Here is a 27,490-nt window from a genome sequence, read left to right as displayed (position 1 = left end):
TGATTACAAACTACTAGACAGCCTACAGGGAGGAGGTGAGTGTGGTGTCAGGTAAATAGCCTCTCACTCAATGTCAGCAAATCAAAAGAGATGATCGTGGACTTCAGGAAACAGCATTGGCCACTTTAATCTGTTGGGGCTAGGGGCAGTATTTGCACGGCCGGATAAAAACGTACCCGATTTAATCTGGTTACTACTCCTGCCCAGTAACTAGAATATGCATATAATTATTGGCTTTAGATAGAAAACACCCTAAAGTTTCTAAAACTGTTTGAATGGTGTCTGTGTATAACAGAACTCATTTGGCAGGCCAAAACCTGAAGATTCCTTACAGGAAGTGGCCTGTCTGACCATTTCTTGCCCTCCTTGATCATCTCTAACAAATACAGGGGATCTCTGGCATGACGTGACACTTCCTACGGCTCCCATGGGCTCTCAGAAGGCGGGAAAAGCTGAACGATGTAATTCCATCCCCAGGCTGAAACACATTAGCGCGTTTGGCAAGTGCTCTATCAGAGGGCCATTAGACTGAGGCTCGTGCATGACGGATAGCATGCTTTTACTTTCACTCTCTTTGTAATAAAAACGATTTCCCGGTCGGAATATTATCGCTTTTTACGAGAAAAATGGCATAAAAATTGATTTTAAACAGCGGTTGACATGCTTCAAGTACGGTAATGGAATATTTAGAATTTTTTTTGTCACGAAATGCGCCATGCTCGTCACCCTTATTTACACTTCGGATAGTGTCTTGAACGCACGAACAAAACACCGCTATTTGGATATAACAATGGATTATTTGGGACCAAACCAACATTTGTTATTGAAGTAGCAGTCCTGGGAGTGCATTCTGACGAAGAACAGCAAAGGTAATAACATTTTTCTTATAGTAAATCTGACTTTGGTGAGTGCTAAACTTGCTGGGTGTCTAAATAGCTAGCCCTGTGATGCCGGGCTATCTACTTAGAATATTGCAAAATGTGCTTTCACCGAAAAGCTATTTTAAAATCGGACATATCGAGTGCATAGAGGAGTTCTGTATCTATAATTCTTAAAATAATTTATGTTTTTTGTGAACGTTTATCGTGAGTAATTTAGTAAATTCACCGGCAGTGTTCGGTCGGAATGCTAGTCACATGCTAGTCACATGCTAATGTAAAAAGCTGGTTTTTGATATAAATATGAACTTGATTGAACAAAACATGCATGTATTGTATAACATAATGTCCTAGGATTGTCATCTGATGAAGATCATCAAAGGTTAGTGCTACATTTAGCTGTGGTTTGGGTTTATGTGACATTTTATGGTAGCTTGAGAAATGGGTGTCTGATTATTTCTGGCTGGTACTCTGCTGACATAATCTAATGTTTTGCTTTCGTTGTAAAGCCTTTTTGAAATCGGACAGTGTGGTTAGATTAACGAGAGTCTTGTCTTTTAAAATGGTGTAAAATAGTCATATGTTTGAGAAATTGAAGTTTTTGCATTTTTGAGGTATTTGAATATCGCGCCACGGGATTACACTGGCTGTTGAGTAGGTGGGACGCAAGCGTCCCACCTAGCCCATAGAGGTTAACACCCCGGCCATCCTAAAATCTAAGCTTGATGCACTCAATCTCACACAAATTCACACAAATTATCAATGAACCTACCAGGTACAACCCCAAATCCGTAAACACGGGCACACTCATAGATGTCATTCTAACCAACCTGCCCTCCAAATACACCTCTACTGTCTTCAACCAGGATCTCAGCGATCACTGCCTAATTGCCTTCGTCCGTAATGGGTCTGCGGTCAAACGACCACCCCTCATCACTGTCAAACGCTCCCTAAAACACTTCAGCGAACAGGCCTTTCTAATTGACCTGGCTCGGGTATCCTGGAAGGATATTGACCTATTTCCGACAGTAGAGGATGCCTGGTTATTCTTTAAAAGTACTTTCCTCACCATCTTAATAAATGGAACACTAGTCACTTTAATAATGTTTACATATCTTGCATTACTCATCTATATACTGTATCCTATCTATTCTTTACTGTATCTATTGCATCTTAGCCGCTGTCACTGCTCATCCATATATTTTCTACTTATATATTCTTATTCCTTTACTAGAATGTGTATTAGGTTTTGTTGTGGAATTTGTTAGATATTACTGTTGGATATAGAGGCATAAGCATTTCGCTACACTCGCAATAACATCTGCTAACCATGTATGTGACCAATAAAATGTTGTTTGATAACTCCACCGCTTCTATTCATAATACCATTTAAAAAATGTTTTCCATAAAATGTTTTAATTCATCAGTATATTTGATGTTAAGTGGCATGATGGATGCATGTACTTGTGCTTTTTCCATAGTGAAACAGCGGGAACCGGGATTCATCAGACCAGGCAATGTTTTTCCAAATGTCCAGTGTTTTCGTTCATTAGCCCACTGCAACCGCAGTTTCTTGTTTTTTGCTGAATGAAGTGGAACTCTAAGGTAGTCGGCTGCCATGCCACATCAATGTATGGCGAGTTGTGCGTTCTTTTATGGGCACAAATGTTGTACTGGACTGTCAGTTGACTAATTGTAGCCCGTCTGTTGCTCTGCACAATTTGCCTCCTTTGTCGTCTCATCAATCACCCGTGTTCAACCACCGGCCTGCCGGTTGGCTAGATGTCCTTTGGGTGGTGGACTATTCTTGATACACACCGGAAACTGTTGAGCGTGAAAAACCCATTAGCGTTGCAATCTAGTGCGCAGGTCACCTACTACCATACCCCGTTCAAAGGCACTTCAATTTATAGTCTTGCTCATTCACCCTCTGAATGGCACACATACACAACCCATGTCGCAAGGCTTAGAAATCCTCCTTTAACCTGTCTTCGCCCCTTCATCTACACTGATTGAAGTGAATTTAACAGGTAACATCAATAAGGGATCATAGCTTTCACATGGAGTCACCTGGTCAGTATATGTCATAGAAAGAGGGGTAGAAAGTGCTCCATGAAATAACATGTATAGATTCTACAGACCCTAGTGAATAATCCCAACCACACTTTTACTTCGGCACCTTAACAAGTTCTCTCTCTAAAAACCAATATATAATATAAAGTGTATTGCATTGGGGGCATTTATTTGACCTTGGAACATGTTTTAAACCCCAAATGTTTTGAAAACATCACTCAACAATATTTCATATCTCTTAATTTTTAACATTTAGACAATTTTTCATATCATGAATAAATGCAGATTAATAATGGAACTCTTCTACTATTACATGAGAGACTTTTATTATGAACGTTTCCGAAATTCCGTGACCCGGAAGTACTTTTTGAGTGTTGCTGACGAATCGCAGACGCTGGTCAAATCACACACAAAACGAGGAAGCGAAGATATAAAGTACTGTATCTCTGGAGAAAGTATCTAACGGGTGGCATACATTAATCTACCGAGGCGACATCACCACAGATATAAGAAAGAGCTAGCAACTAACAAGGTTAGTTACAAATATCTTTGACATTACTCTCCAGCCTTCAAGGTGGATATCTCACCACTGGTAACGTAATACAGTATCCTTTCATCTCCGTTTTATTTATGTTAGCTAGCTACTGTAATGTTAGTTATTTTTGTTGAAGTTAGCTAACCTAACTACCTAGTTCGTTTTCTATCTGTTACTGCCCAATTTACAGTTTTTATGCGATGCTATTGGTAGCAAGTTAGTTAACTGGCTAGCTATGTCTGATCATTAAAGTTAATTTAGCCAGCTAAGTGAATCTGACAGCGAGTTGGGACTCAATTCATTCTGAACTACAACCAGCCAAATTACACTGCAATGCAGTCGGGCCAAAATGTGATGGAGTGTCACAGCGAAGGGGCGCTTGGCAAATCTGACAAGACGGCGACTTTGAGATACATTCCCACTCTGAAAACGGGGGACATTGGTCCAACCGTGGATAATAAAAAGGTTGGGGACACCCTGGTCATCAATGAGAGCAACCTCAGGGCGCCGAGTCCCCGTGGAGCAAATGGTGATGACGACTCTGAAGCGGAGTCGTACCGGGATGGTCGGACAGAGGTGGTGGACATGGATATGAAAGGCAGAGCGTTCGCCTGGTGCCGAGACTTCCTTTCCGGGTCTTGGAAAAGCATTCCCGAGGCAGATTTTCAGATCAGCATTGTCAGGTAATCTGGGTTGAGGATTGAAAGATCTGGGACTTTTTCTCACACAGGCAAATCATAATCTCTCTCTGAAACACACACTTAAAATAATGCCACGCTATGTGACATAACTTTATGAGTATCCTATATGGTATTGTACTGTGCTCCACACCGTCCACGTTAGCACACATGAAAGTGACAATCCAATGTCCAACTTCTCTTTCTCTCTCGGTTTGTCTACAGTGGTGGACTCAGCAACCAGCTGTTCATGTGCAGTCTGCCAGACCATGCCCACACTATTGGAGATGAACCTCGCAGGGTCTTGTTGCGAGTCTATGGGGCCATCCTACAGGTCAGCCACCTTAAATCAAGCCGATAATTGTCCCAGATGGCTAATGTAGTTTGTCTAGCTATAGCCTAGATTTAGTTTAACTCTGCCTGTTCACATTGAAGTGACTGGGAATTTATAGTCAGAATCGCCTTTCTTTGCCAAGTAAATAAATAATACTGATACTGGCTTTCTGGAACACAGTCTGAATTAAAGCTTTGCAAAAAACTTGGCAAGTTTCTGTACAAGCCAGAATGTTGAATACAATTACAGTTGACGTCAGAGGTTTACATGCACCTTAGCCAAATACATTGAAACTCAGTTTTTCACAATTCCTGACATATAATCCCAGTAAAAATTCCCTGTCTTAGGTCAGTTAGGATCACCACTTTATTTTAAGAATGTGAAATGTCAGAATAATAGTCGAAAAAATTATTTAATTGAAGATTTTATTTCTTTCATCACTTTCCCAGTGGGTCAGAAGTTTCAGGTAGCCTTCCACAATACACTCAATTAGTATTTGGTAGCATTGGCTTTAAATTTAACTTGGGTCAAACATTTCAGGTAGCCTTCCACAAGCTTCCCACAATAATTTGGGTGAATTTTTGTCCCATTCCTCCTGACAGAGCTGGTGTAACTGAGTCAGGTTTGTAGGCCTCTTTGCTCGCAAAAGCTTTTTCAGTTCTGCCCACACATTTCTTGAGGTCAGGGCTTTGTGATGGCCACTCCAATACCTTGACTTTTTTGTCCTTAAGCCATTTTACCACATCTTTGGAAGTATGCTTGGGGTCATTGTCCATTTGGAAGACCCATTTGTGACCAAGCTTTAACTTCCTGACTGATGTCTTGAGATGTTGCTTCAATCTATCCACATAATTTTCCTTCCTCATGATGCCATCTATTTTGTGAAGTGCACCAGTCCCTCCTGCAGCAAATAACCCCACAACATGATGCTGCAACCCCGTGCTTCACGGTTGGGATGGTGTTCTTCGGCTTGCAAACCTAACCCATTTCCCTCCAAACATAACGATGGTCATTATGGCCAAACAGTTATATTTTTGTTTCATCAGACTAGAGGACATTTCTCCAAAAAGTACCATCTTTGTCCCCATGTGCAGTTGCAAACCGTAGTCTGGCTTTTTTATGTCGGTTTTGGAGCAGTAGCTTCTTCCTTGCTGAGCGGCCTTTCAGGTTATGTTGATATAGGACTCGTTTTACTGTGGATATAGATACTTTTGTACCTGTTTCCTCCAGCATCTTCACAAGGTCCTTTGCTGTTGTTCTGGGATTGATTTGCACTTTTCGCACCAATGTACATTCATCTCCAGGAGACAACGCGTCTCCTTCCTGAGCGGTATGATGGCTGCGTGGTCCCATGGTGTTTATACTTGTGTACTATTGTTTGTACAGATGAACATGGTACCTTCAGGCGTTTGGAAATTGCTCCCAAGGATGAACCAGACTTGTGGAGGTCTTGGCTGATTTCTTTTGATTTTCCCATGATGTCAAGCGAAGTGGCACTGAGTTTGAAGGTAGGCCTTGAAATACATCCACAAGTACACCTCCAATTGACTCAAATGATGTCAATTAGCCCATCAGAAGCTTCTAAAGCCATGATATAATTTTCTGGAATTTTCCAAGCTGTTTAAAGGCACAGTCAACTTAGTGTTTGTAAACTTCTGACCCACTGGAATTGTGATACAGTGAATTATAAGTTAAATAATCAGTCTGTAAACAATTGGTGGAAAAATGACTTGTGTCATGCACAAAGTAGATGTCCTAACTGACTTGCCAAAACTATAGTTTGTCCCACATAGTCAACAGCCAGTGGAATCGAGTGGCGCGATATTCAAATACCTTAGAAATGCTATTACTTCAATTTCTCAAACATATGACTATTTTACACCATTTTAAACACAAGACTCTCTTTAATCTAACCACATTGTCCGATTTCAAAAAGGCTTTACAACGAAAGCAAAACATTAGATTATGTCAGGAGAGTACCCAGCCAGAAATAATCACACACCCATTTTTCAAGCTAGCATATAATGTCACCAAAACCACAGCTAAATGCAGCACTAACCTTTGATCTTCATCAGATGACACTCCTAGGACATTATGTTATACAATACATGCATGTTTTGTTCAATCAAGTTCATATTTATATCAAAAAACAGCTTTTTACATTAGCATGTGACGTTCAGAACTAGCAAACATACCGAAAACTTCCGGTGAATTTACTAAATTACTCACGATAAACGTTCACAAAAAACATAACAATTATTTTAAGAATTATAGATACAGAACTCCTTTATGCAATCGCGGTGTCCGATTTTTAAAATAGCTTTTCGGTGAAAGCACATTTTGCAATATTCTGAGTAGATAGCCCGGCCATCACAGGCTAGCTATTTTGACACCCACCAAGTGTGGTACTCACCAAACTCAGATTTACTATAAGAAAAATTGGATTACCTTTGCTGTTCTTCGTCAGAATGCACTCCCAGGACTTCTACTTCATCCACAAATGTTTTGGTTCAAAATAATCCATAGTTATGTTCAAATATCCTCTGTTTTGTTCTTGTGTTCAAGACACTATCCGAACGGTGACGCGCGGATGCGTATCGTGACAAAAAAAAATGTCTCGTAAAATAGCGATAATATTCCGACCGGGAGACGTCTTTTTCGTTCAAAGACTGAAAATCTAAAATGGACTCTTCACGTGCATGCGCACTCCCGTCTCATTGTTCTCAGATCGACCACTATCCAATTGCGCTACTGTTTTTCAGCCAGGGACAGCAAAGTCATCATTCAACGTTCTGGCGCCTTCTGAGAGCCTATGGGAGCCTTAAAGTGTCACGTTACAGCAGAGATCCTCTGTTTTCAATAAAGAGGGTATAGAAGGCCAAGAAATGGTCAGAGAGGGCACTTCCTGTACAGAATCATCTCAGGTTTTGGCCTGCGATATGAGTTCTGTTATACTCACAGACACCATTCAAACAGTTTGAGAAACTTTAGGGTGTTTTCTATCCAAATCAAACAATTATATGCATATTCTAGTTTCTGGGCAGTAGTAATAACCAGATTAAATCGGGTACGTTTTTTTTTATCCGGATGTGAAAATACTGCCTCTCGCCTAGAGAGGTTAACAAGAAATTTGTGTAGTGGTTGAAAAAACGAGTTTTAATGACTCCAACCTAAGTGTACATACACACTGAGTATACAAAACATTACGACATAGCCTTCACATGTTCAGTCTATGATCCTTTATTGATGTCACCTGTTAAATCCACTTCAGTCAGTGTAAAGGAGATGGGTTAAGGCCGTTCATAGGGTGAATGAGCAAGACAAAATGTTTAAGTGCCTTTGAATGGGCAAAAATGCTAACCTCCTGTACTATTGTAATGTTGAGCAGTTAGCGTGTCCTTGGGATATATTTGTGCTAGAGGTCGACCGATTAATCGGAATGGCTGATTTAATTAGGGCCGATTTCAAGTTCTCATAACAATCGGTAATCTGTATTTTTGGCCACCGATTTGCCGTTTTTATTATTATTATTTATTTTATTATTATTTAAAAAAAATGTACACCTTTATTTAACTAGGCAAGTCAGATTAAGAACACATTCTTATTTTCAATGACGGCCTGGGAACGGGGGTTAACTGCCTTGTTCAGGGGGGATTCGGGGATTCGTTTTTGCAACCTTCTGGTTACTAGTCCAACGCTCTAACCACCTGCCTTACATTGCACTCCACGAGGAGCCTGCATGGCAGGCTGACTACCTGTTACGCGAGGGCAGCAAGAAGCCAACGTAAGTTGCTAGCTAGCATTAAACTTATCTTATAAAAACTATCAATCTTAACATAATCACTAGTTAACTACACATGGTTGATGATATTACTAGTTTATCTAACGTGTCCTGCGTTGCATATAATCGATGCGGTGCCTGTTAATTTCTCATCGAATCACAGCCTACTTTGACAAACGGGTGTTGATTTAACAAGCGCATTTGCGAAAAAAGCACTGTCGTTGCACCAATGTACCTAACCATAAACATCAATGCCTTTCTGCTGTTTGGGGTTTTAGGCTGGGTTTCTGTACAGCACTTTGAGATATCAGCTGATGTACGAAGGGCTATATAAATTTGATTTGATTTAAAATCAATACACAAGTATATATTTTTGAACCTGCATATTTAGTTACTATTGCCTGCAAACATGAATCACTGCTCTTGCATTCATTTCCTGGCTCGTTGCGAACTAATTTGCCAGAATTGTACGTAATTATGACATAATTGTGGCACCCTGTAGCTCAGTTGGTAGAGCATGGTGTTTGCAACACCAGGGTTGTGGGTTCGATTCCCACGGGGGGCCAGCACAGAAAAAAAGAAATGTATTAAATTAAATGTATGCATTCACTACTGTAAGTCGCTCTGGATAAGAGCGTCTGCTAAATGACTAAGATGTAATGTAAATGTAAATACCATTGAAGGTTGTGCAATGTAACAGGAATATTTAGACTTAGGGATGCCACCCGTTAGATAAAATACGGACCGGTTCCGAGATCATAGTTTCCGGATTTGACCATATTAATCACCTAAGGCTCGTATTTCTGTGTGTTTATTATATTATAATTACGTCTGATTTGATAGAGCAGTCTGACTCAGCGGTGGTAGGCACCAGCAGGCTCATAAGCATTCATTCAAACAGCACTTTACTGCGTTTTGCCAGCAGCTTTCGCAATGGATTGCGCTGTTTATGACTTCAAGCCTGTCAACTCCCAAGATTAGGCTGGTGTAACCAATGTGAAATGGCTAGCTAGTTAGCGGGTGCGCGCTAATAGCGTTTCAAACGTCACTCGCTCTGAGACTTGGGAGTGGTTGTTCCCCTTGCTCTGCATGGGTAACGCTGCTTCGAGGGTGGCTGTTGTCAATGTGTTCCTGGTTTGAGCCCAGGTAGGAGCGAGGAGAGGGACGGAAGCTATACTGTTACACTGGCAATACTAAAGTGCCTATAAGAACATCCAATAGTCAAAGGTATATGAAATACAAATTGTATAGAGCGAAATAGTCCTATAATTCCTATAATAACTACAAACTTCTTACCTGGGAATATTGAAGACTCATGTTAAAAGGAACCACCAGCTTTCATATGTTCCCATGTTCTGAGCAAGGCACTTAAACGTTAGCTTTCTTACATGGCACATATTGCACTTTCACTTTCTTCTCCAACACTTTGTTTTTGCATTATTTAAACCAAATTGAACATGTTTCATTATTTATTTGAGGCTAAATTGATTTTATTGATGTATTATATTAAGTTAAAATAAGTTTTCATTCAGTATTGTTGTAATTGTCATTATTACAAATAAACAATTGGTCGATTAATCGGTATCGGCTTTTTTTTTGGGTCCTCCAATAATCGGTATCGGCGTTGAAAAATCATAATCGGTCGACCTCTAATTTGGGCATCAAACTTTCTCACTCATTGTTATTCACAATACATTATTAATTACAATAAAAATGACGCAATACATTATTTACCATTCATTTCTATTGGGCACAAAATAATCTGATAACCAACCAAAACGAACAGCAAATGCATCCAATAAAATTGTAACGTCACAAGCTTGATGTAGTCATTGCGTGCTATGAATATGGGACCAAATACTGAACTTTGTGCTACTTTAATACACAAGTAAATTTGTACCAATTATTTTGGTCCCCTAAAATGGGGGGGGGACTGACTATGTACAGAAAGTTCTGCCATTTTTTTAAATGATTAACCTGATATGTGTAAAAATGCCCTCAAAGCAAAGCTGACAGTCTGCACTTACAGAGCCAAAACAACAATGTGTCACTGTCCCAATACTTTTGGAGCTCACTGTATTGGAAAATCAAATTTCAATAAAATTGCAGTATTGCAATACAATAGTATCGTGAGGTCCCTGGCAATTACCCTAGAATATATAGATGAAGAATATATGATGTGCAAGTGACGTTATGTCATACTTCTGGGGTCATGTCCTGGCTCTTTTGAATGTGCTTCAAGTTTATATCATCAAATTCATGAAAATGTGGTCATTTAAGGTGTCTGTGTATATATTGCCGTGAAAAGTATTTTCCCCCGTTGCTGATTTTTGATGCTGAATTTTATCAGATCTTCAACCAACACCTAATATTAGATCAAGGGGACCTGAGTTAAATAAAGTTATGCAATACCCAATTCCCCTGTGTGATAAAGTAATTGCCCCCTTACACTCATTACCGGTTGTGCCACTTTTAGCTGCAATGACTGCAACCAAATGCTTCCTGTAGTTGTTGATCAGTCTCACATCGCTGTGGAGGAATTTTGGCCCACTCTTGCGTGCAGAACTGCTTTAACTCAGCGACATTTGTAGGTTTTCAAGTATGAACTACTCGTTTCAAGTGCTGCCACAATATCTCAATTGGGATTAGATCTGGACTTTTGACTAGGCCATTCCAAAACTTAAAATGTTTTGCTTTAAGCATTTTCATCTTGACTTGATTATGTGTTTTGGATCATTGTCTTGCTGCATAACTCAGCTGCGCTTCAGCTCACAGACGAATGGCCTGACATTCTCATGTAGAATTCTCACAGCACTGTGTATATATATAAACAATGATATTTGTATTGATTTAGCCATACCTGATTCCTTTCATCAAAATATTTGACGCTCAAGAAGTAAGACATATTGCCGGAAGTTAGAAAAGTCTAATTTGGTGCTTTGATAGCATGTCAGATTCCTGCTCAAGTTGAGGATTTAGAGGATGGTAAGAACCCATTAGTTACAGGCCATTTGTGTTGTCTATTAGATTCCGCATTTTTTAATTTTAATTTTATTTATATAAACAACTTTGCCAGCCAATACTTTTTTCAAATATTTAATTGTAGACCTGTAAGCTGTCAAAAGATTTGTACTTCATGTCTTTAGATCTAATGAAACGGATTCAACTTTTTGGCGTGGTGCTACTTCTTGTCTGTAAAATATGGCAAGTTAATTCACTTGGAAACACGTTTAAACAGTTTAAAAATATATATATCTTAATTGGTCGCATTTTTCATGACTTTGACTATGCAAATTTGAAGCTCATTCTTAACTTACAAAATAAGTAATACAGAAATAAAATTGACGTGTCACTTGCACATTGTATTATAATAAAACAATGCCATTGTGTTTATTCAAAGCAACTTAGTCATGATGTGTGCTTACATTTTACATATGAGTAATCCCTGGAATCAAACCGACTATTCTGGCGTTGCAAGTGCAATGCTCTACCAATTGAGCTACAGAGAACCACATGGGCTAAGCATTGCCACACCACATGAGCTAAGCATTGCCACATTCCACATACAATATGTACATTGTAGATCTACACAGGATGAGAATTCCTGTGCTGAGATTAGTCATGTAGAACTGACAGATGGATAGATAAGCCTATTGTCTGTTTTTCTCAAAAAACGCACGGCGATAGGGAAGGATTCATGACAGAAAGACATGGCATAGGCTAGACCTTACATCAAACATACAGATTACTGTTATGTACTCAATATTGCACAGTCCCTGAACATAACATCTTCAGTCCTCATCAGCAACCTATGAAATGAAATGCTTCAATGGTCTGACTCATCTCGTGTGTGTGTGTGTGAACAGGGAGTGGATTCTCTGGTCTTGGAGAGTGTGATGTTTGCTATCCTGGCGGAGAGAGCCCTGGGGCCACGACTCTATGGAATCTTCCCTGAGGGACGCCTGGAACAGTACCTGCCGGTACACACACACACACACACACACACACGAGAATAATAAACTCTATAGAAATATTGTAATAGCCAGACGTTGCAACTTTTGCTGTGTGTTAGGTAGTCACACATTCATAACTGACTGAAACTTTGAAAAAAACGTTTAATAAAGTACAACTGGAATTTATATAAATGCCTAGAATATTTCAATTCTGGAGAATCTCATACAATGGTTTAAAGTTATGTATTTATTATGGATCCCCATTAGCTGCTGCCAGGGCAGCAACATTTATTTGAAAACATTACAATACATTCAGATTTCAAACACTGTGCCCTCAGGGCCCTACTCCACCACTACCACATATCTACAATACCAAATCTACGTGTACGTGTGTATAGTGCATACGTTGCTGTGTGTAAGCATGTGTCTGTGTTTGTTGCTTCACAGTCCCTGCTGTTCCATAAGGTGTATTTTTATTTAATCAATTTTAGAATAATGCTGTAACAAAATTTGGAAAAAGGAAAGGGATCTGAATACTTTCTGTAAGCACTGTATATATTTTGTGTGTATTTTTGGAAAAAATATGGGGGATTGGAAATGATGCATACATTGGAAGCTACAATCTATCTGCAATATTAAGCTGATCTCCCACCATAATAATATTTATTTATATATAATTACTTGAATATAACTTATGAATGCCTTATGAGCTTAGTTCAACTGTAGTACCCTATCAGAATCCCAAATAAAAGCTTTTTTTATACCATTGTTTATAAACAATGTAATTGTGAACAATGTAATTGTAAACAAACGTATACCCTCAACATGGTTAACTATAATCTCATGAATGGTCAGTCCTTGCGTCTGTACGTCTGTCTATGAATTTTCAGCCCCATCTCTTTGCTGTTTACCAAATTAGTGATGGGAATATCCCTTTGTTATTGTTTGAACTGCAGACTGCCCCTTTAAAAACAGTATTACTTTAACAATCTGTAATACCTATGCATCGCTATATTGATCAATCAGTTTGAAATGGAATCCATTCGCAAGTGCTTCCAGAATGCATGATGTTGACGGGTCTTCTCTCTGACCATCACATTACTTGTCATGTGTTATTTACACTTTCTAACAACGCCTCAAATAGCTTTGACATTCGCAAACTGTCCGTTTCAACCATGAGTTTGAAAGTATCTCTCTGCCTTTGTGTTTTTCACTGTGAGCTAAATATAAACATACTGTATACAGACTCACTATCACATTCTATGTGTGTTGATATGTCCGCATATCCTTTTTTGTGCTTATTTTACCATGCGTGCTTACAGACATATGCACTTGTCATGTGTGTTCATAAAAATGTCTCTCGAACTCAACATACAGGTTGACAATAACAGACATATCTCAATTGATAGTTTTAAGTTAGCATCTCTGTACTGATTTGAGGGGGGACAACCGGCGCTGGGATTTATGACTGGCGAGTGCACCTTCTTTTCCTTAAAGGTCCAAACTTTTGGGCAGATGTTGCAGAAAAGTCCCATACATTTTAACAGTGAATGTGAGTAAAGTCCTGTATCTTTGTGCTTATCTCCCAGAGCAACCGTCTGCGTACAGAGCAGCTCTTTGTTCCAGAACTGTCCGCTGAGATCGCCTCAAAGATGGCCCGCTTCCATAGGATGGTCATGCCCTTTAACAAGGAACCCAAGTGGCTGTTCGGGACCATTGGCAGGTGAGGATAGGATGGGACTGCTCTCTCCAAGTCAAAGCCTACACCAAGTATTGACTGAGGAGTACTGTAAAAATATGTATTGATTTGAATTTGAGGTAACTCTGTTTTCCACAATACTCAATAATGCTCTGTCTGGTGTTGTCTCAGGTACATGGATCAGGTGATGAACTTAAAGTTTGCCCGGGAGGCTCACGTCAAGAAATACAACAAGCTGATTAAGTACGACCTCCCGGCAGAGCTGGAGAGTCTCCGGTGAGTCAGGAGATGCTGGGGAAGGGAATGGCTGGAAAGGACAATGATCTGGCAAGGGAGATGTTGGAGATGTCTGGGAATGGCAAGGCTATGGGAGGAGAGGGGGTGGGAGTGGCCGGGGAAAATAATGCTATGGCAGGGAAGCTAAAAGGGGGAAAAAACAGCAATGTTTAGGGAAGGCGGGAGCGTTGGTAGATCCATGTCACAATAGACCTCACTCAACCGCACACAAAGACACACATGAGCAATCTCTTTCACATCCACGAACATGTTACTCTCTAATAAATATGTAGTGTTCTTTCTCTGCAGCCAGTTAGAAAGTTGACCTCTCCCCCAGTGCCTTTCTCTGACACTGCCCTATCAGGAGACTGTTGGACTTTAGCTTCCTGTGACACCACACACACCCAGACCAGCAGTGTGTGCCCCATAGAGCTAGTTAGAAAACGACGCAACTTTGTATCTGACCTATTATGCGTCTGTGAGAGCATGGGCAGTGCCATTGAGGCCATCTCCATTTTGAAGTAGTACATTTTCTTCTACTACTTCTATGAGTTTGTAACAAACTGAAAGGGTGCATACTGCCACCTGAGGGGTATACCATGTACCAGGTTTGAGGAGTTAGTGAGGTAACATTGGTCAACTCTGAGTTCAACTCAAGGTCATACGAAATGGCTCACCTTTTAGCCAGGTACATTTCTATGGCAACGAATCCTTCAGAACTAACCTGCTACGGGTAGGCTAACTCAGGTCTAACTCCATTTTATCCTGAATGAGCCACAAGTTGAGGACTAATGAAATCAGATACCCTCCCTCTGGCAAAGATTGTCATCATCCCCTTCATTTGAGGAAGACAACTGATCAAATATTTTACTAATATAATAAAAAATCACATCACACATTTAATAATGATAGCCTTTGCTTTCCAAACTGTACGTTTTTCTCACGATTTGTATTTAGCCATTTGCAAAAGGAAAACTGACAGCCACAACTAAACAGATAGATATATCTATTTCATAGATGGCAGTTCCCATTCAAGTCAAGACCTTTGCTAGTATACCCATGAGTTTAACAGTCAAATTAAGGTTCCAAAACCCTTCTATGGATTATATGTCTATGACCACAACACGTCAAGCTGTTCCACAGATAGATGGAGCAATAGGAGTGGGAAAATGGTGCTCATGAATTAATTAAGCACACCAAAGATGGCATTAACAATAAATAAAGACTGCACATAAAAGCCTATTTCACACCATAGCCTGCTGATTTTGCAAGATAATGTTTCTTTCATTTTGATATTGGCACAAATGAAAATGTGGCACTGAGTCGCCCATGGATTGACGTTTCAGCATTGTCTCAATGAAGAGTTCGGCCTTTCACTTGCCATGTGTGAGATGCACGCGCAGTTACAAGCCTGCTAGAGTTAGCGGCAACCGGACGAGCAATATTCACCATCGTAGTACGGCTGAAGCTTGACCTGGAATGTGAAGCTAACTGAAGCTGGATAGCTTTATAAAAGCCTGAGTAGATCTAGCTTGCTTTGTAGTATACCACTCCAGAGTGTGTTTGAACAGGTATAAAGCAAAGATTGGCGATTATTGCCACTTGCTGTTTATGGAATGTTTGCTCACAAGTATAATTCATTGGCTGATCCTTCCGAATTACTTGGATGGAATTATTTGATCCTTCCATAACCCATAGGAAGTCCCACTCAGTTAAATACTTCAAATTGTTGAAACTCAATGGCGCTTTGCCGCTGCCTATGCTGAAATGTGCTTTTGGGCACTAGAGATGTCTATCTAAGTCTATGGTGTGCTTTTGAGCACTAGCGATGTCTATCTAAGTCTATGGTGTGCCCTTACTGTCTGGCAGCCAGTCCCTACACACCTCAAGGTCACCTGCTCTAATAATAATGATAGATCACATTAATATAGTTTTCTACTACATCAAGGTGCAGTCAAGCGATCAGTCACATTTTATCACATGCTTAACAGCAACCTGGACCAATATTATACGCATCTGTACAGCTTTGTTATATCATTAGTGGTGTATCTACATGTCAGTGTACTAGCTACGAATTGCTTTGTAATAGTTGTAGAGTTACTGAAAGTGTTACCACATACAGTGCCCTCAGTAATTATTGAGTCAGTGACAATATTTTGTTGTTTTGGCTCTGTACTCCAGCACTTTTGATTTGAAATGATACATTCTTTACAAATATCATACCCCCCCCCCCAAAAAAAATGCTAACCTCCTCCGTTATTGTAATGGTGAGAGGTTAGCATCCTCACTCATCGTTCATTCAGGATTATCTGTAATCATGGTAGCATCCACATTAATGTAGAAGTGTTTAGAAACATTCTATTCTTATTTACAATAAAAGTGATTCCAAAATGACACAATACATTATTTACCATTTCTTATCTATTGGGCACAAAATAATCAAACACAACCAAAACAAACTGCAAATGCATCCAACATGTTTTTAGAGTCACAAGCTTGATGTAGTCATTGCGTGCTAGGAATATGGGACTAAATACTGAACTTTTGCCTACTTTAATACCTACATAAGTGAATTTCTCCCCAAACTTTTGCTCCCCTAAAATGGGGGAGGGACTATGTACAAAAAGGGCTGTAATATCTAAACGGATTAAACTCTCTAAAATTAAATCTGGCTGTACAAAACCTCATAGTCATTGTATCATTTCAAGTCCAAAGTGCTGGAGAACAGAGCCAAAACAGCAACAGATTTGTCACTGAATGGCACTGTATCTACACCTCCAGCCACTGCCAGGGTTGGCTAATGTTAGTGTGGTTGAGACTCTTCTGTATACCTGTGACTATATCAGGAGCATAGATCAACATATCTTACAGAACCTGCATTCTGAACATGGCTGCTCAATCAATCACAAATATCACAGTCACGTATTTCACTTTTGCTCAGTTCATTTCCTATTGAGCTACCCTTGAGAGTCAGAGGCATGCTTGACATGCCATTGTTGCACAATCAACTAAATAGTTACTACTCTGCTATGCCATGGTGTCCAGTACTCAATGCTTCCCATAACTACTCTACCGTCATGATCATGCACTTGAAACCGTGAAGAGAGTAATCGGGTCTACCAAATAGTAAAGGGAATGTGTGTTGTGTAATTCCGTAGTCTGTCTTTGTCTACAATAAAACATATATTTTTTTGATATTGTACAGAGTGATAACCTATGAGCTGTTGACATGTACCATAACCTCTGCCACTTAAAGTTCACTGAAAGTTGAAGTGTGTACATAACATTAATGTATTATGTTCTCTCCCTCTCTGACAGAGTGTTGTTGTCAGCGACCCCATCTCCAGTGGTGTTCTGTCATAATGATGTGCAAGAAGGTAAAGGTCTATCTTTGTGCTCTCATCCCTTCACTCTCTACCCATCTCCCTCGCTCCCCTCTAACCATATTAACCTCTAATTTGGGCTGCTTGACCCTCCGCCTGGCTCAACAGTGGATGTCCGTCACTTCCTGAATGGACAGGATATTACATAAGTTGGAGGAAGAAGGGGTGGAGGGTATCTATTTTTAGAGACTGAACACATTCGTATGCAACACCCTCAGGCAGGTGCAAATCAATAGAGTAGATGGTACAGGTGGTGGCCGTAGATTGCCTATGTATACATGCAGTTGACTCCTGAAGGGCACATCAGGACACACTGAATGTACAGTGCTATTTAAATCTGGAGGAGGAAGTGGGAGGGTTGTAACCTCCTGTCTCTCGTCCTCAGGTAACATTTTGATGCTGGAGGACAGAGACTGCACCTCCACTGGGAAACTCATGCTCATAGACTTTGAATACAGCAGCTACAACTACAGGTAAAGGCCTTTTGTATACATAAACACTCAACCTTAAGACCTGTAGTTTTAGTTATGACCACACACTCTCAGCCACAACTACACAGGAATGCTTATAGCCCCATATAGTGTACATCATTTACAGTTTAGTCATTTAGCAGATGCGCTTATCCAATGAAACTTACAGGAGCAATTAGGGTTAAGTGCCTTGCTCAAGGGCACATCAACAGATTTTTCACCTAGTCGGGATTCAAACCAGCGACCTTTCAGTTACTGGCCCAACGCTATTAACCACTAGGCTACCTGCCACCAATCAAAGGCACACACAGCTTAACGGTAACAGCATTGATTAAGGTAGAGTAGAAGTCGGAAGTTTACATGCACTTAGGTTGGAGTCATTAACTCGGTTTTCAACCACTACACAAATTTCTTGTGAACAAACTATAGTTTCAGCAAGTCGGTTAGGACATCTACTTTGTGCATGGCACAAGTAATTTTTCCAACAATTGTTTACAGACAGATTATTTCACTTATAATTCACTATCATAATTCCAGTGGGTCAGAAGTTTACATACACTAAGTTGACTGTGCCTTTTAAACAGCTTGGAAAATTCCAGAAAATGGTGTCATGGCTTTAGAAGCTTCTGATAGGCTAATTGACATCATTTGAGTCAATTGGAGGTGTACCTGTGGATGTATTTCAAGGCCTACCTTAAACTCAGTGCCTCTTTGCTTGACATCATGGGAAAATCAAAAGAAATCAGCCAAGACCTCAGAAAAAAATTGTAGCCCTCCACAAGTCTGGTTCATCCATGGGAGCAATTTCCAAACGCCTGAAGGTACCACGTTCATCTGTACAAACAATAGTACACAAGTATAAACACCATCGGACCACGCAGCCGTCATACCGCTCAGGAAGGAGACGTGTTCTGTCTCCTAGAGATGAACGTACTTTGGTGCAAAAAGCGCAAATCAATCCCAGAACAACAGCAAAGGACCTTGTGAAGATGCTGGAGGAAACAGGTACAAAAGTATCTATATCCACAGTAAAACGAGTCCTATATCGTCATAACCTGAAAGGCCGCTCAGCAAGGAAGAAGCAACTGCTCCAAAACCACCATAAAAAAGCCAGACTACGGTTTGCAACTGCACATGGGGACAAAGATCATACTAACGCCATAATGACCATCATTATGTTTGGAGGAAAAAGGGGAGGCTTGCAAGCCAAAAGAACATCATCCCGACCGTGAAGCCTGGGGGTGGCAGCATCATGTTGTGGGGGTGCTTTGCTGCAGGAGGGACTGGTGCACTTCACAAAATAGATGGCATCATGAGGGAGGGAAATTGTGGATATATTGAAGCAACATCTCAAGACATCAGTCAGGAAGTTAAAGCTTGGTCACAAATGGGTCTTCCAAATGGACAATGACCCCAAGCATACTTCCAAAGTTGTGGCAAAATGGCTTAAGGACAACAAAGTCAAGGTATTGAAGTGGCCATCACAAAGCCCTGACCTCAATCCTATAGAAAATGTGTGTGCAGAACTGAAAAAGCGTTTGCGAGCAAGGAGGCCTACAAACCTGACTCAGTTACACCAGCTCTGTCAGGAGGAATGAGCCAAAATTCACCCAACGTATTGTGGGAAGGTTGTGGAAGGCTACCTGAAACGTTTGACCCAAGTTAAACAATTTAAAGGCAATGCTACCAAATACTAATTGAGTGTATATAAACTTCTGACCCTTTGGGAATGTGATGAAAGAAATTAAAAGCTGAAGTAAATAATTCTCTACTATTCTGACATTTCACATTCTTAAAATAAAGTGGTGATCCTAACTGACCTAAGACAGGGAATTTTTACTAAGATTAAATGTCAGGAATTGTGAAACTGAGTTTAAATGTACTTGGCTAAGGTGTATGTAAACTTCTGACTTCAACTCTGTCTCTACAAGTAAAAGGGACGGATCTAAGTATTATGTTGTCCATATGTAGTGGCGATTGTCTCAATTTCTTTGATTGTTATCTTAGATTGTGCTGCAATGTGTTTGTTTAGGGGTTTTGACTTTGGGAACCACTTCTGTGAGTGGTGCTATGACTACACATACAACCAGTGGCCCTTCTACAAGTGTACACCTGACAACTATCCCAGCAGAGAACAACAGGTGACTACAACCTCTACCACACCTATATCAAAATGCCCTCTAACATATCTATGCAAACAGTGGTTGTGTCCGAATACCCATGCTAGCGTACGACATACTTAAACTGCATACTATGTACTCATCATTGCATACTATTTAGCACGTACTGTTTAGTAAAAAGTATGCAGTATGCCATGGTCGTAACGCAATAGTGGCTGGTGACTGGTTGAGTGGGTGCGGTAGGGCAGAGTACGGGTGGATTTTTCCAAATTCGCAGACATGCATCGCATTAACCAGTCTGATAATAGCACATTTCCAAATTCGATACATTTCTCTGAATGGAATAGGAAGAGTTATATTCCTACCCCAGCTGGTTATTGACATCACGTTCAACCTATACCATAGCCCATCTATCCAATAACTGAAGACAGAAACCGATAATTTGGTTCCATTTCAACATTATTTATTAGTGAAACCAAAGTGCTGAAACATAGTGAGGGGAAAAAAGTATTTGATCGCCTGCTGATTTTGTACGTTTGCCCACTGACAAAGAAATGATCAGTCTATAATTTTAATGGTAGGTTTATTTGAACAGTGAGAGACAGAATAACAACAAAAATATTGAGTAAAATGCATGTCAAAAATGTTATAAATTGATTTGCATTTTAATGAGGGAAATAAGTATTTGACCCCCTCTCAATCAGAAAGATTTCTGGCTCCCAGGTGTCTTTTATACAGGTAACGAGCTGAGATTAGGAGCACACTCTTAAAGGGTGTGCTCCTAACCGCAGCTTGTTACCTGTATAAAAGACACCTGTCCACAGAAGCAATCAATCAGATTCCAAACTCTCCACAATGGCCAAGACCAAAGAGCTCTCCAAGGATGTCAGGGACAAGATTGTAGACCAAGAAAACAATTGGTAACACACTACGCCGTGAAGGACTGAAATCCTGCAGCGCCCGCAAGGTCCCCCTGCTCAAGAATACATATACATGCCCGTCTAAAGTTTGCCAATGAACATCTGAATGATTCAGAGGACAACTGGGTGAAAGTGTTGTGGTTAGATGAGACCAAAATGGCATCAACTCAACTCGCCGTGTTTGGAGGAGGAGGAATGCTGCCTATGACCCCAAGAACACCATCTCCACCATCAAACATGGAGGTGGAAACATTATGCTTTGGGGGTGTTTTTCTGCTAAGGGGACAGGACAACTTCACCGCATCATTTGACGGGGCCATGTACTGTCAAATCTTGGGTGAGAACCTGCTTCCCTCAGCCAGGGCATTGAAAATGGGTCGTGGATGGGTTTTCCAGCATGACAATGACCCAAAACACACGGCCAAGGCAACAAAGGAGTGGCTCAAGAAGAAGCACATTAAGGTCCTGGAGGGGCCTAGCCAGTCTCCAGATCTTAATCCCATAGAAAATCTGTAGAGGTAGCTGAAGGTTCGAGTTGCCAAACGTCAGCCTCAAAACCTTAATGACTTGGAGAAGATCTGCAAAGAGGAGTTGGACAAAATCCCTCCTGAGATGTGTGCAAACTTGGTGGCCAACTACAAGAAACATCTGACCTCTGTGATTGCCAAAAAGGGTTTTGCCACCAAGTACTAAGTCATGTTTTGCAGAGGGGTCAAATACCTATTTCCCTCATTAAAATGCAAATCAATTTATAACATTTTTGACATGCGTTTTTCAGGATTTTTTGTTATTTTGTCTCTCACTGTTCATATAAACCTACCATTAAAATGATAGACTGATCATTTCTTTGTAAGTGGGCAAACGTACAAAATCAGCAGGGGATCAAATACTTTTTCCCCCCACTGTATATAAATACAATGGCTTAGTACACACACAAACTTTTTAAATGTTCAAATCAAAAGGCTACTGCACAGAAAAACGCAGACGGTCTGGTGAATCGCTAATTCAGAACCGCTGGACATTAACATAATAAACTAATAAAGCACTGATTATTGGGATCAGAATGATCGCTACGGCTTGATCCATTAATTAAATGGGTTCAAATCAATGTTCAAATCAAAAGGCCTGATTTAACATGACATCAACAACGCAGCCAAATCCTGAGTCCCTGTGCCAACACATTCAGAAATCAAAATATGGTTTTGCATTTACTTTATAATCTCTGACGAAGGCAAAGAGAACAATAAACACTTTTTTAATGAGAAAACGGAAATCCACTTTTTGAAAAAAATCTTTTTTTTTTACCCAGATGTAGCCTACGATGAAAAATCTGATCATTTTAAGGAGAACAAAAAACAACTTCATTTGAACACAGCCGTAGAAGCATTGCTATTCGGCATCTTCCCAATTTAAGTAGCATAGTTTTGTTGTTAGACTAGTTATCTTTATGTAGGCAATCACTCGCAACCCACTTCTTCCAATGCATTGTGGAAAAGTGTGCATCAAATTTTACCAGATGAAGAGACAAAATTAGTATATCATCCTGGCATTTAAACCATACTCGATTTTAGAAAATTCACATACTATAAAACATTCTGTTTTCGCATACTGAGAATACGTCATGTGTAATTGCGTTGTTTCCTGCTATTTGTTGATTTCCCCACATCTAATTGATCAGCTGTTGTCAAAGCCAAATGAATATGACATCCGGGCATTTAAAGTATGCTCGATTTCTAAATGTGGGATACTAGTAAATGTTCTTATTTTGCATACCCACACTTGCATCCTAAATAGTAGGCCGTTTGAGTATACGGACACAGTCACTTTCTCTCATGCATATTGCTCCCCATTATCACACTCCCTTTTCTCCCTATGAACTATCAGTATGAAGTTTGTCTCTTGACTTTTCTTCTGGTAGGAGTGTGATGCAAAGGTTAGCATCCATACAAGGGAATACAGTTAAGGGGAATTTTAGGTAAAGTGATCATTTCTATATCAATGGGCGTGTTCGAGTGGATCCATTTTGTCTAGTCGGTTACCATCGTTAGTCACCACTTTTTTTTTTAAGTGTGTTGTATTATGGGGATAAAAATTGTCTGACTTGCAACTACATGTCAACTGCACATGTTTTTTTGTAAAACAAAATCATGATCAAAGGTCATGCAGTTTGAAGAAGTTGCTACAGTTGCTTCTCACCAACTTCACCATGCAGCCATCGACTGGCTAGTGAGAGGCAATATTTGTCAATCGATAATTAGGTTGTTTTTGGTTGACCAACGCAACCATGACCTGGCTGAAACAGGAACCAACTTTTGCCACGATTCTAAAGCTACAGGGGATACAAATTAAAGTGATATTCAAGATCTCTCTAACCAATTAATTGTACACGTACGTTTTCAGTTTGTGTGTGATATAGAAACATTTATTACGATATTAATAAAGAAAAACCTTTAAACAATAGCAGCTATATTAACACTGCCATATTATGAGCCTTGCTATTGGAAAACCACTACAGTGTCCGACTTTCATCTGTCACAGATGCACCTCCCCCGACTTCTCGTCAGCTGTCTACAGTCGGCTTCGTTAGCCAACTCAAACACACCCATTATCTGTCATCAGTCACTATAACATGTTCATGAGTCCACCACAGAAATCATTCCAGTGAGCACATGTCACGTTCACTGTTGGTATCCCATCATTATTCAAATAAACACACTGTAGCTAGTAACTTTCTTTACCACCCACACTACCAGTAGCCTCAGTGTGTATCTATTTTTCCTCAGTGTGTGACATAATGTATGTCTGTCCAGTCTTGTAGATGACCACATTGTCTAGTGGAAACAAAACTATGCATGCACATTTCCAGAACTCATGAAGTCAGCTGGTCTAATACAATGACGCAAATGCATTATTTTCAAGTTATTGATCCAAGCCAGGGAATTCCATTTATAGATGAAGTGTATGTGGCGTCCCTCATCTCTGAGCGAGCATGTTTATCTCTGCAGCTGCATTTCATCCGTAACTACTTGGTGGAGACGGGAGGCTATTCAGAGAGCACCATGCACGAGGACCAAGCTCGTATAGAGCAGGACTTGCTGGTCGAAGCCAATCGGTAGGACACAGACTTCTACCACAGATTAATCCAAAAAGGACAATTCACTCATAAATCACATATATATATTTTTAAATCTTAAAAGGATTCTTCCAATATGTGCTCTGTTTTGTAATAATAATCATAATTGATTGGATTGATTTTCCACCTAGAGCTTTACATAATAAGAAGGGAAACTCACCTTTACCACTACCAATGTGGTGCTTACTTTTGAAAATGTCTAATCAGTGTTGATTTTGGTATGAACTATTCGATGCTACTGTATCCACATGTACAATAAGTAGCCAGTCCGTTGGCAGTTAATTTAGGGATGAATGATTTTCCCACAGATTCGCCATGGCATCTCACTTCCTCTGGGGCCTGTGGTCTATCATTCAAGCCAGGATATCCAAGATCGAGTTTGGCTACATGGTAAATACATTAGTAGACTTTACTTCACCTGGTGAGATAGACTTCACCTCACTAGAATGAAACGGTACAGTAGAGCTTCAGCGTACTGGAACATTGATTGTCATTCACATGACATTGCAGGTGTTTAGTGGTCACTCCTCCCTATCGCTCTGTTTATTTGCTGAGTGATTTGTTCTATGACCTGGCTAAATAGTGCTTCTGAAACACACGATCCGTCTTGAAGTTTACACCTGTTCATTTGATCTCTGTCGTTTCAGGACTATGCCCAGTCACGATTTGATGCCTACTTCAAGCAGAAAAGGCTATTTTCCTAAATCGCTAAAAGAACAGATTGACTTCAATGGAATGTACTGTCATTTTAATATCTGTTGATTCTTCCTGTACGCAACTGTCCTGATGCAGAAACATCGTTAGCTTGGCATATCTGTTAAGTGTTGAAACCAAACCAAATATGATGGGTAAACGCCCACTGAAGTCTTAGGTGGATTTTTTCAAAATGATCTATTGTTTGAACTTGATATTTCTAATATACCAGGACCCCATCCATCTAGTATCTTTCCATCTAGTAGCATCCAATACGTTGCTCTGCCTGAGACAAGTAACAGTTAAGCAGGGACTTAGCTGCACTCCAACAAAATGCACTTATCTTCCCCTACTATGAAATGTGAAATTCTGTGAAAATGCACAGCAAAAAAAGCATGTTATTTGTTTACATTAGTTATGATCTGCTGGTTCCATACATTAATGTTTCAAACCCTGTAGTCATGTGTTTTCTTTTAGTCATTCAACTCTGCTTCTTTCTTTACCCCACCTTGTAATTTAATTGTTGTTGAACTTCAGTACACCCTTGATTTCAGGGTCGAAATATGCTCATTTTGTGCCGTCTTTTTTTTTCCTTTTTTCTTGACTTGTTTGTTAAATGCCTGTTCTATGCATGGTGCTGGTGCATGGACACAATACAGCATGGCAGAAAATCAAGCTGCATATCAGAACTGTTCTGTTTCTTTGTAGTGCAGTAGGGAAAACTGGACTCATGGCCCGAATCATTCGGAACTGGTAAGAAAAGAACATGCTCCATTGCATAGTAAGTCAAATATGTTCTTAAACAGGATGTTGTTTTTGACCTTTCTCTATGACTGGTTCTGATTGAATTGGGCTTAAACCCTTTGTATGACCTGTCTGTTTTAGCATTCTCTCTAGTTAAACTATATATAGAGGGGTTGCAGTTGTCAGAAATCACTTAGCAACCATGCCAGGCGCCATGTTGGAAGACCAGTCACTGTGGTGGAAGAATGGTGCAGCCTGCTGGCTGTTTGTGAGTATGTACACTGCATTGCACAGCCAATTGTTTCTTAGCAAGGCAATTTGTTTTCTCAGCTACAGTGTCTTGGCTGCCAATTACGGCACAGAAATTGACCATGGTGATGAACCGAGTAGGTTTTAGGCACTTATCATTCAGCTTGGGGTTGCCACTCAGTTGTTGTCAGAAGAATTGATGTGGTGGTCTTCCAACATGGCTGCCAGGAGGTGTCGCATGTATTTTGTCATTCTACCTCTTCACAACAATGGGGGTCATTTTACACTTTGTATGATAAATGAGCAAATGTAGGCCTGAAACTAAATGATTAAAAAAGGAACATGTTTTGGTTATAGATAATGAAAGCTTAATGCACAACCAGAGAGCAGTTTAAGAGGATTATTTTCAATGTTATTTATATATATATAGCTTTTGTCTGGCTTTGATGTCATTGCATTCTGACAAGGCTTACCTTTCATTCTAAAGCTGTTCCATTACTAGTAAACTGGTATAGAACTGTCTGTCACGGTTTGACTCTGCCCAAGGTTTGGATGGTCCTTTTCCATTTCTGACCAAGAACCACAATGGTTAAAGAAAGCTGTCCATGACTTTGAACAACAGATTTTGTATCTTATTTCCATGTGCATTTGGCTCCTGTGTGTGTGTGTGTCTGCCTGCCTAACATTATTAAATCCAAATGGAATATCTGCATGCTTTTGGAATTCAGATCCAAAGATTTTGAAAATGGGATCATGTATTTTTTTTTCCAATGGCGATCATTTGAACACATGGAAATGTTTTTCAGTATAATTTGTGATAAATGATTTAGTATATTTGTTTGCCCAGTGACGTGCTCTTTTGTTTTGATGTGAGTTATAATAAAGGTGGACCTGTGAGTTTACCCTTTGTATAATGTTAGAATATATGTTGTGGATGTAGGCCAATGTTCGATTTGCGAGAATATGAAACTGCCTAGAATAGAAGCCAGTGTCTCGATCAACTAGCTAAATTAACTTTTTCATTACACATCAATCCTGTCCAAAACCCTTTGATGTTCTTGATATTCTCCCTGCACTGCAGCTGCTGTGTAAGTATAACTGAACTGCTAATAAACATGCTTGATACCTGATTGAATATGTCTTTATTTATTGATGATTAGAAATTAAATAGAATGTTATGGCAACAGTTATTTTAATCTCAAATCTATACTGTAGAAAATAATACATTTTCAGGAATGGGAGCTCCCCATAATGGTACAATTCATAGCAGATTTAGGTTTATTTCTAACTTGCAGACTTGGTCCATTTCAAATCGATCCCTGGCTTCATGGCACTTCATGTCAGTCTGCAAGAATTGGATAGATACTCAATATGCCAATAGCTGCACCTCTTAACTAGCTGGGACTTTCACTGTATCACATCTATTCCTTACTTCCAGTGCATAGAAGGTAGGGAATATGGGGAGTAGCTAGGGGATGATTTAGAATTAGGCACTAGTCCCCTATGAGGCCTAAAATCAGTCCTGTAGAGCTGTTTTCCTGCACCGAGTTCCTATGCAGGTATATAACTGAC

At 39.9% G+C, this 27,490-nt stretch overlaps 1 protein-coding gene across 1 annotated transcript; it reads left to right on the top strand.

Moving 5' to 3' along the window:
• The first annotated feature begins 3,320 nt into the window (after nucleotides 1-3,320).
• LOC106561237 (choline/ethanolamine kinase) lies at nucleotides 3,321-26,820 on the top strand. The gene is made up of 11 exons (XM_014124961.2): nucleotides 3,321-4,169; nucleotides 4,389-4,497; nucleotides 12,145-12,258; nucleotides 13,821-13,954; nucleotides 14,102-14,206; nucleotides 17,525-17,583; nucleotides 17,975-18,062; nucleotides 20,092-20,200; nucleotides 24,105-24,211; nucleotides 24,541-24,622; nucleotides 24,880-26,820. The coding sequence occupies exons 1-11, from the start codon at nucleotides 3,820-3,822 to the stop codon at nucleotides 24,934-24,936; spliced, it is 1,314 nt and encodes a 437-aa protein (XP_013980436.1). The 5' UTR covers nucleotides 3,321-3,819; the 3' UTR covers nucleotides 24,937-26,820.
• Nucleotides 26,821-27,490: the final 670 nt, after the last annotated feature.

The sequence above is a fragment of the Salmo salar genome, chromosome ssa10 (assembly GCF_905237065.1).
Source record: "Salmo salar chromosome ssa10, Ssal_v3.1, whole genome shotgun sequence".
Classification (NCBI taxonomy): domain Eukaryota; kingdom Metazoa; phylum Chordata; class Actinopteri; order Salmoniformes; family Salmonidae; genus Salmo; species Salmo salar.
The sequence above is the reverse complement of the archived record's forward strand: the minus strand, read 5'-3'. Positions and strand labels throughout refer to the sequence as shown.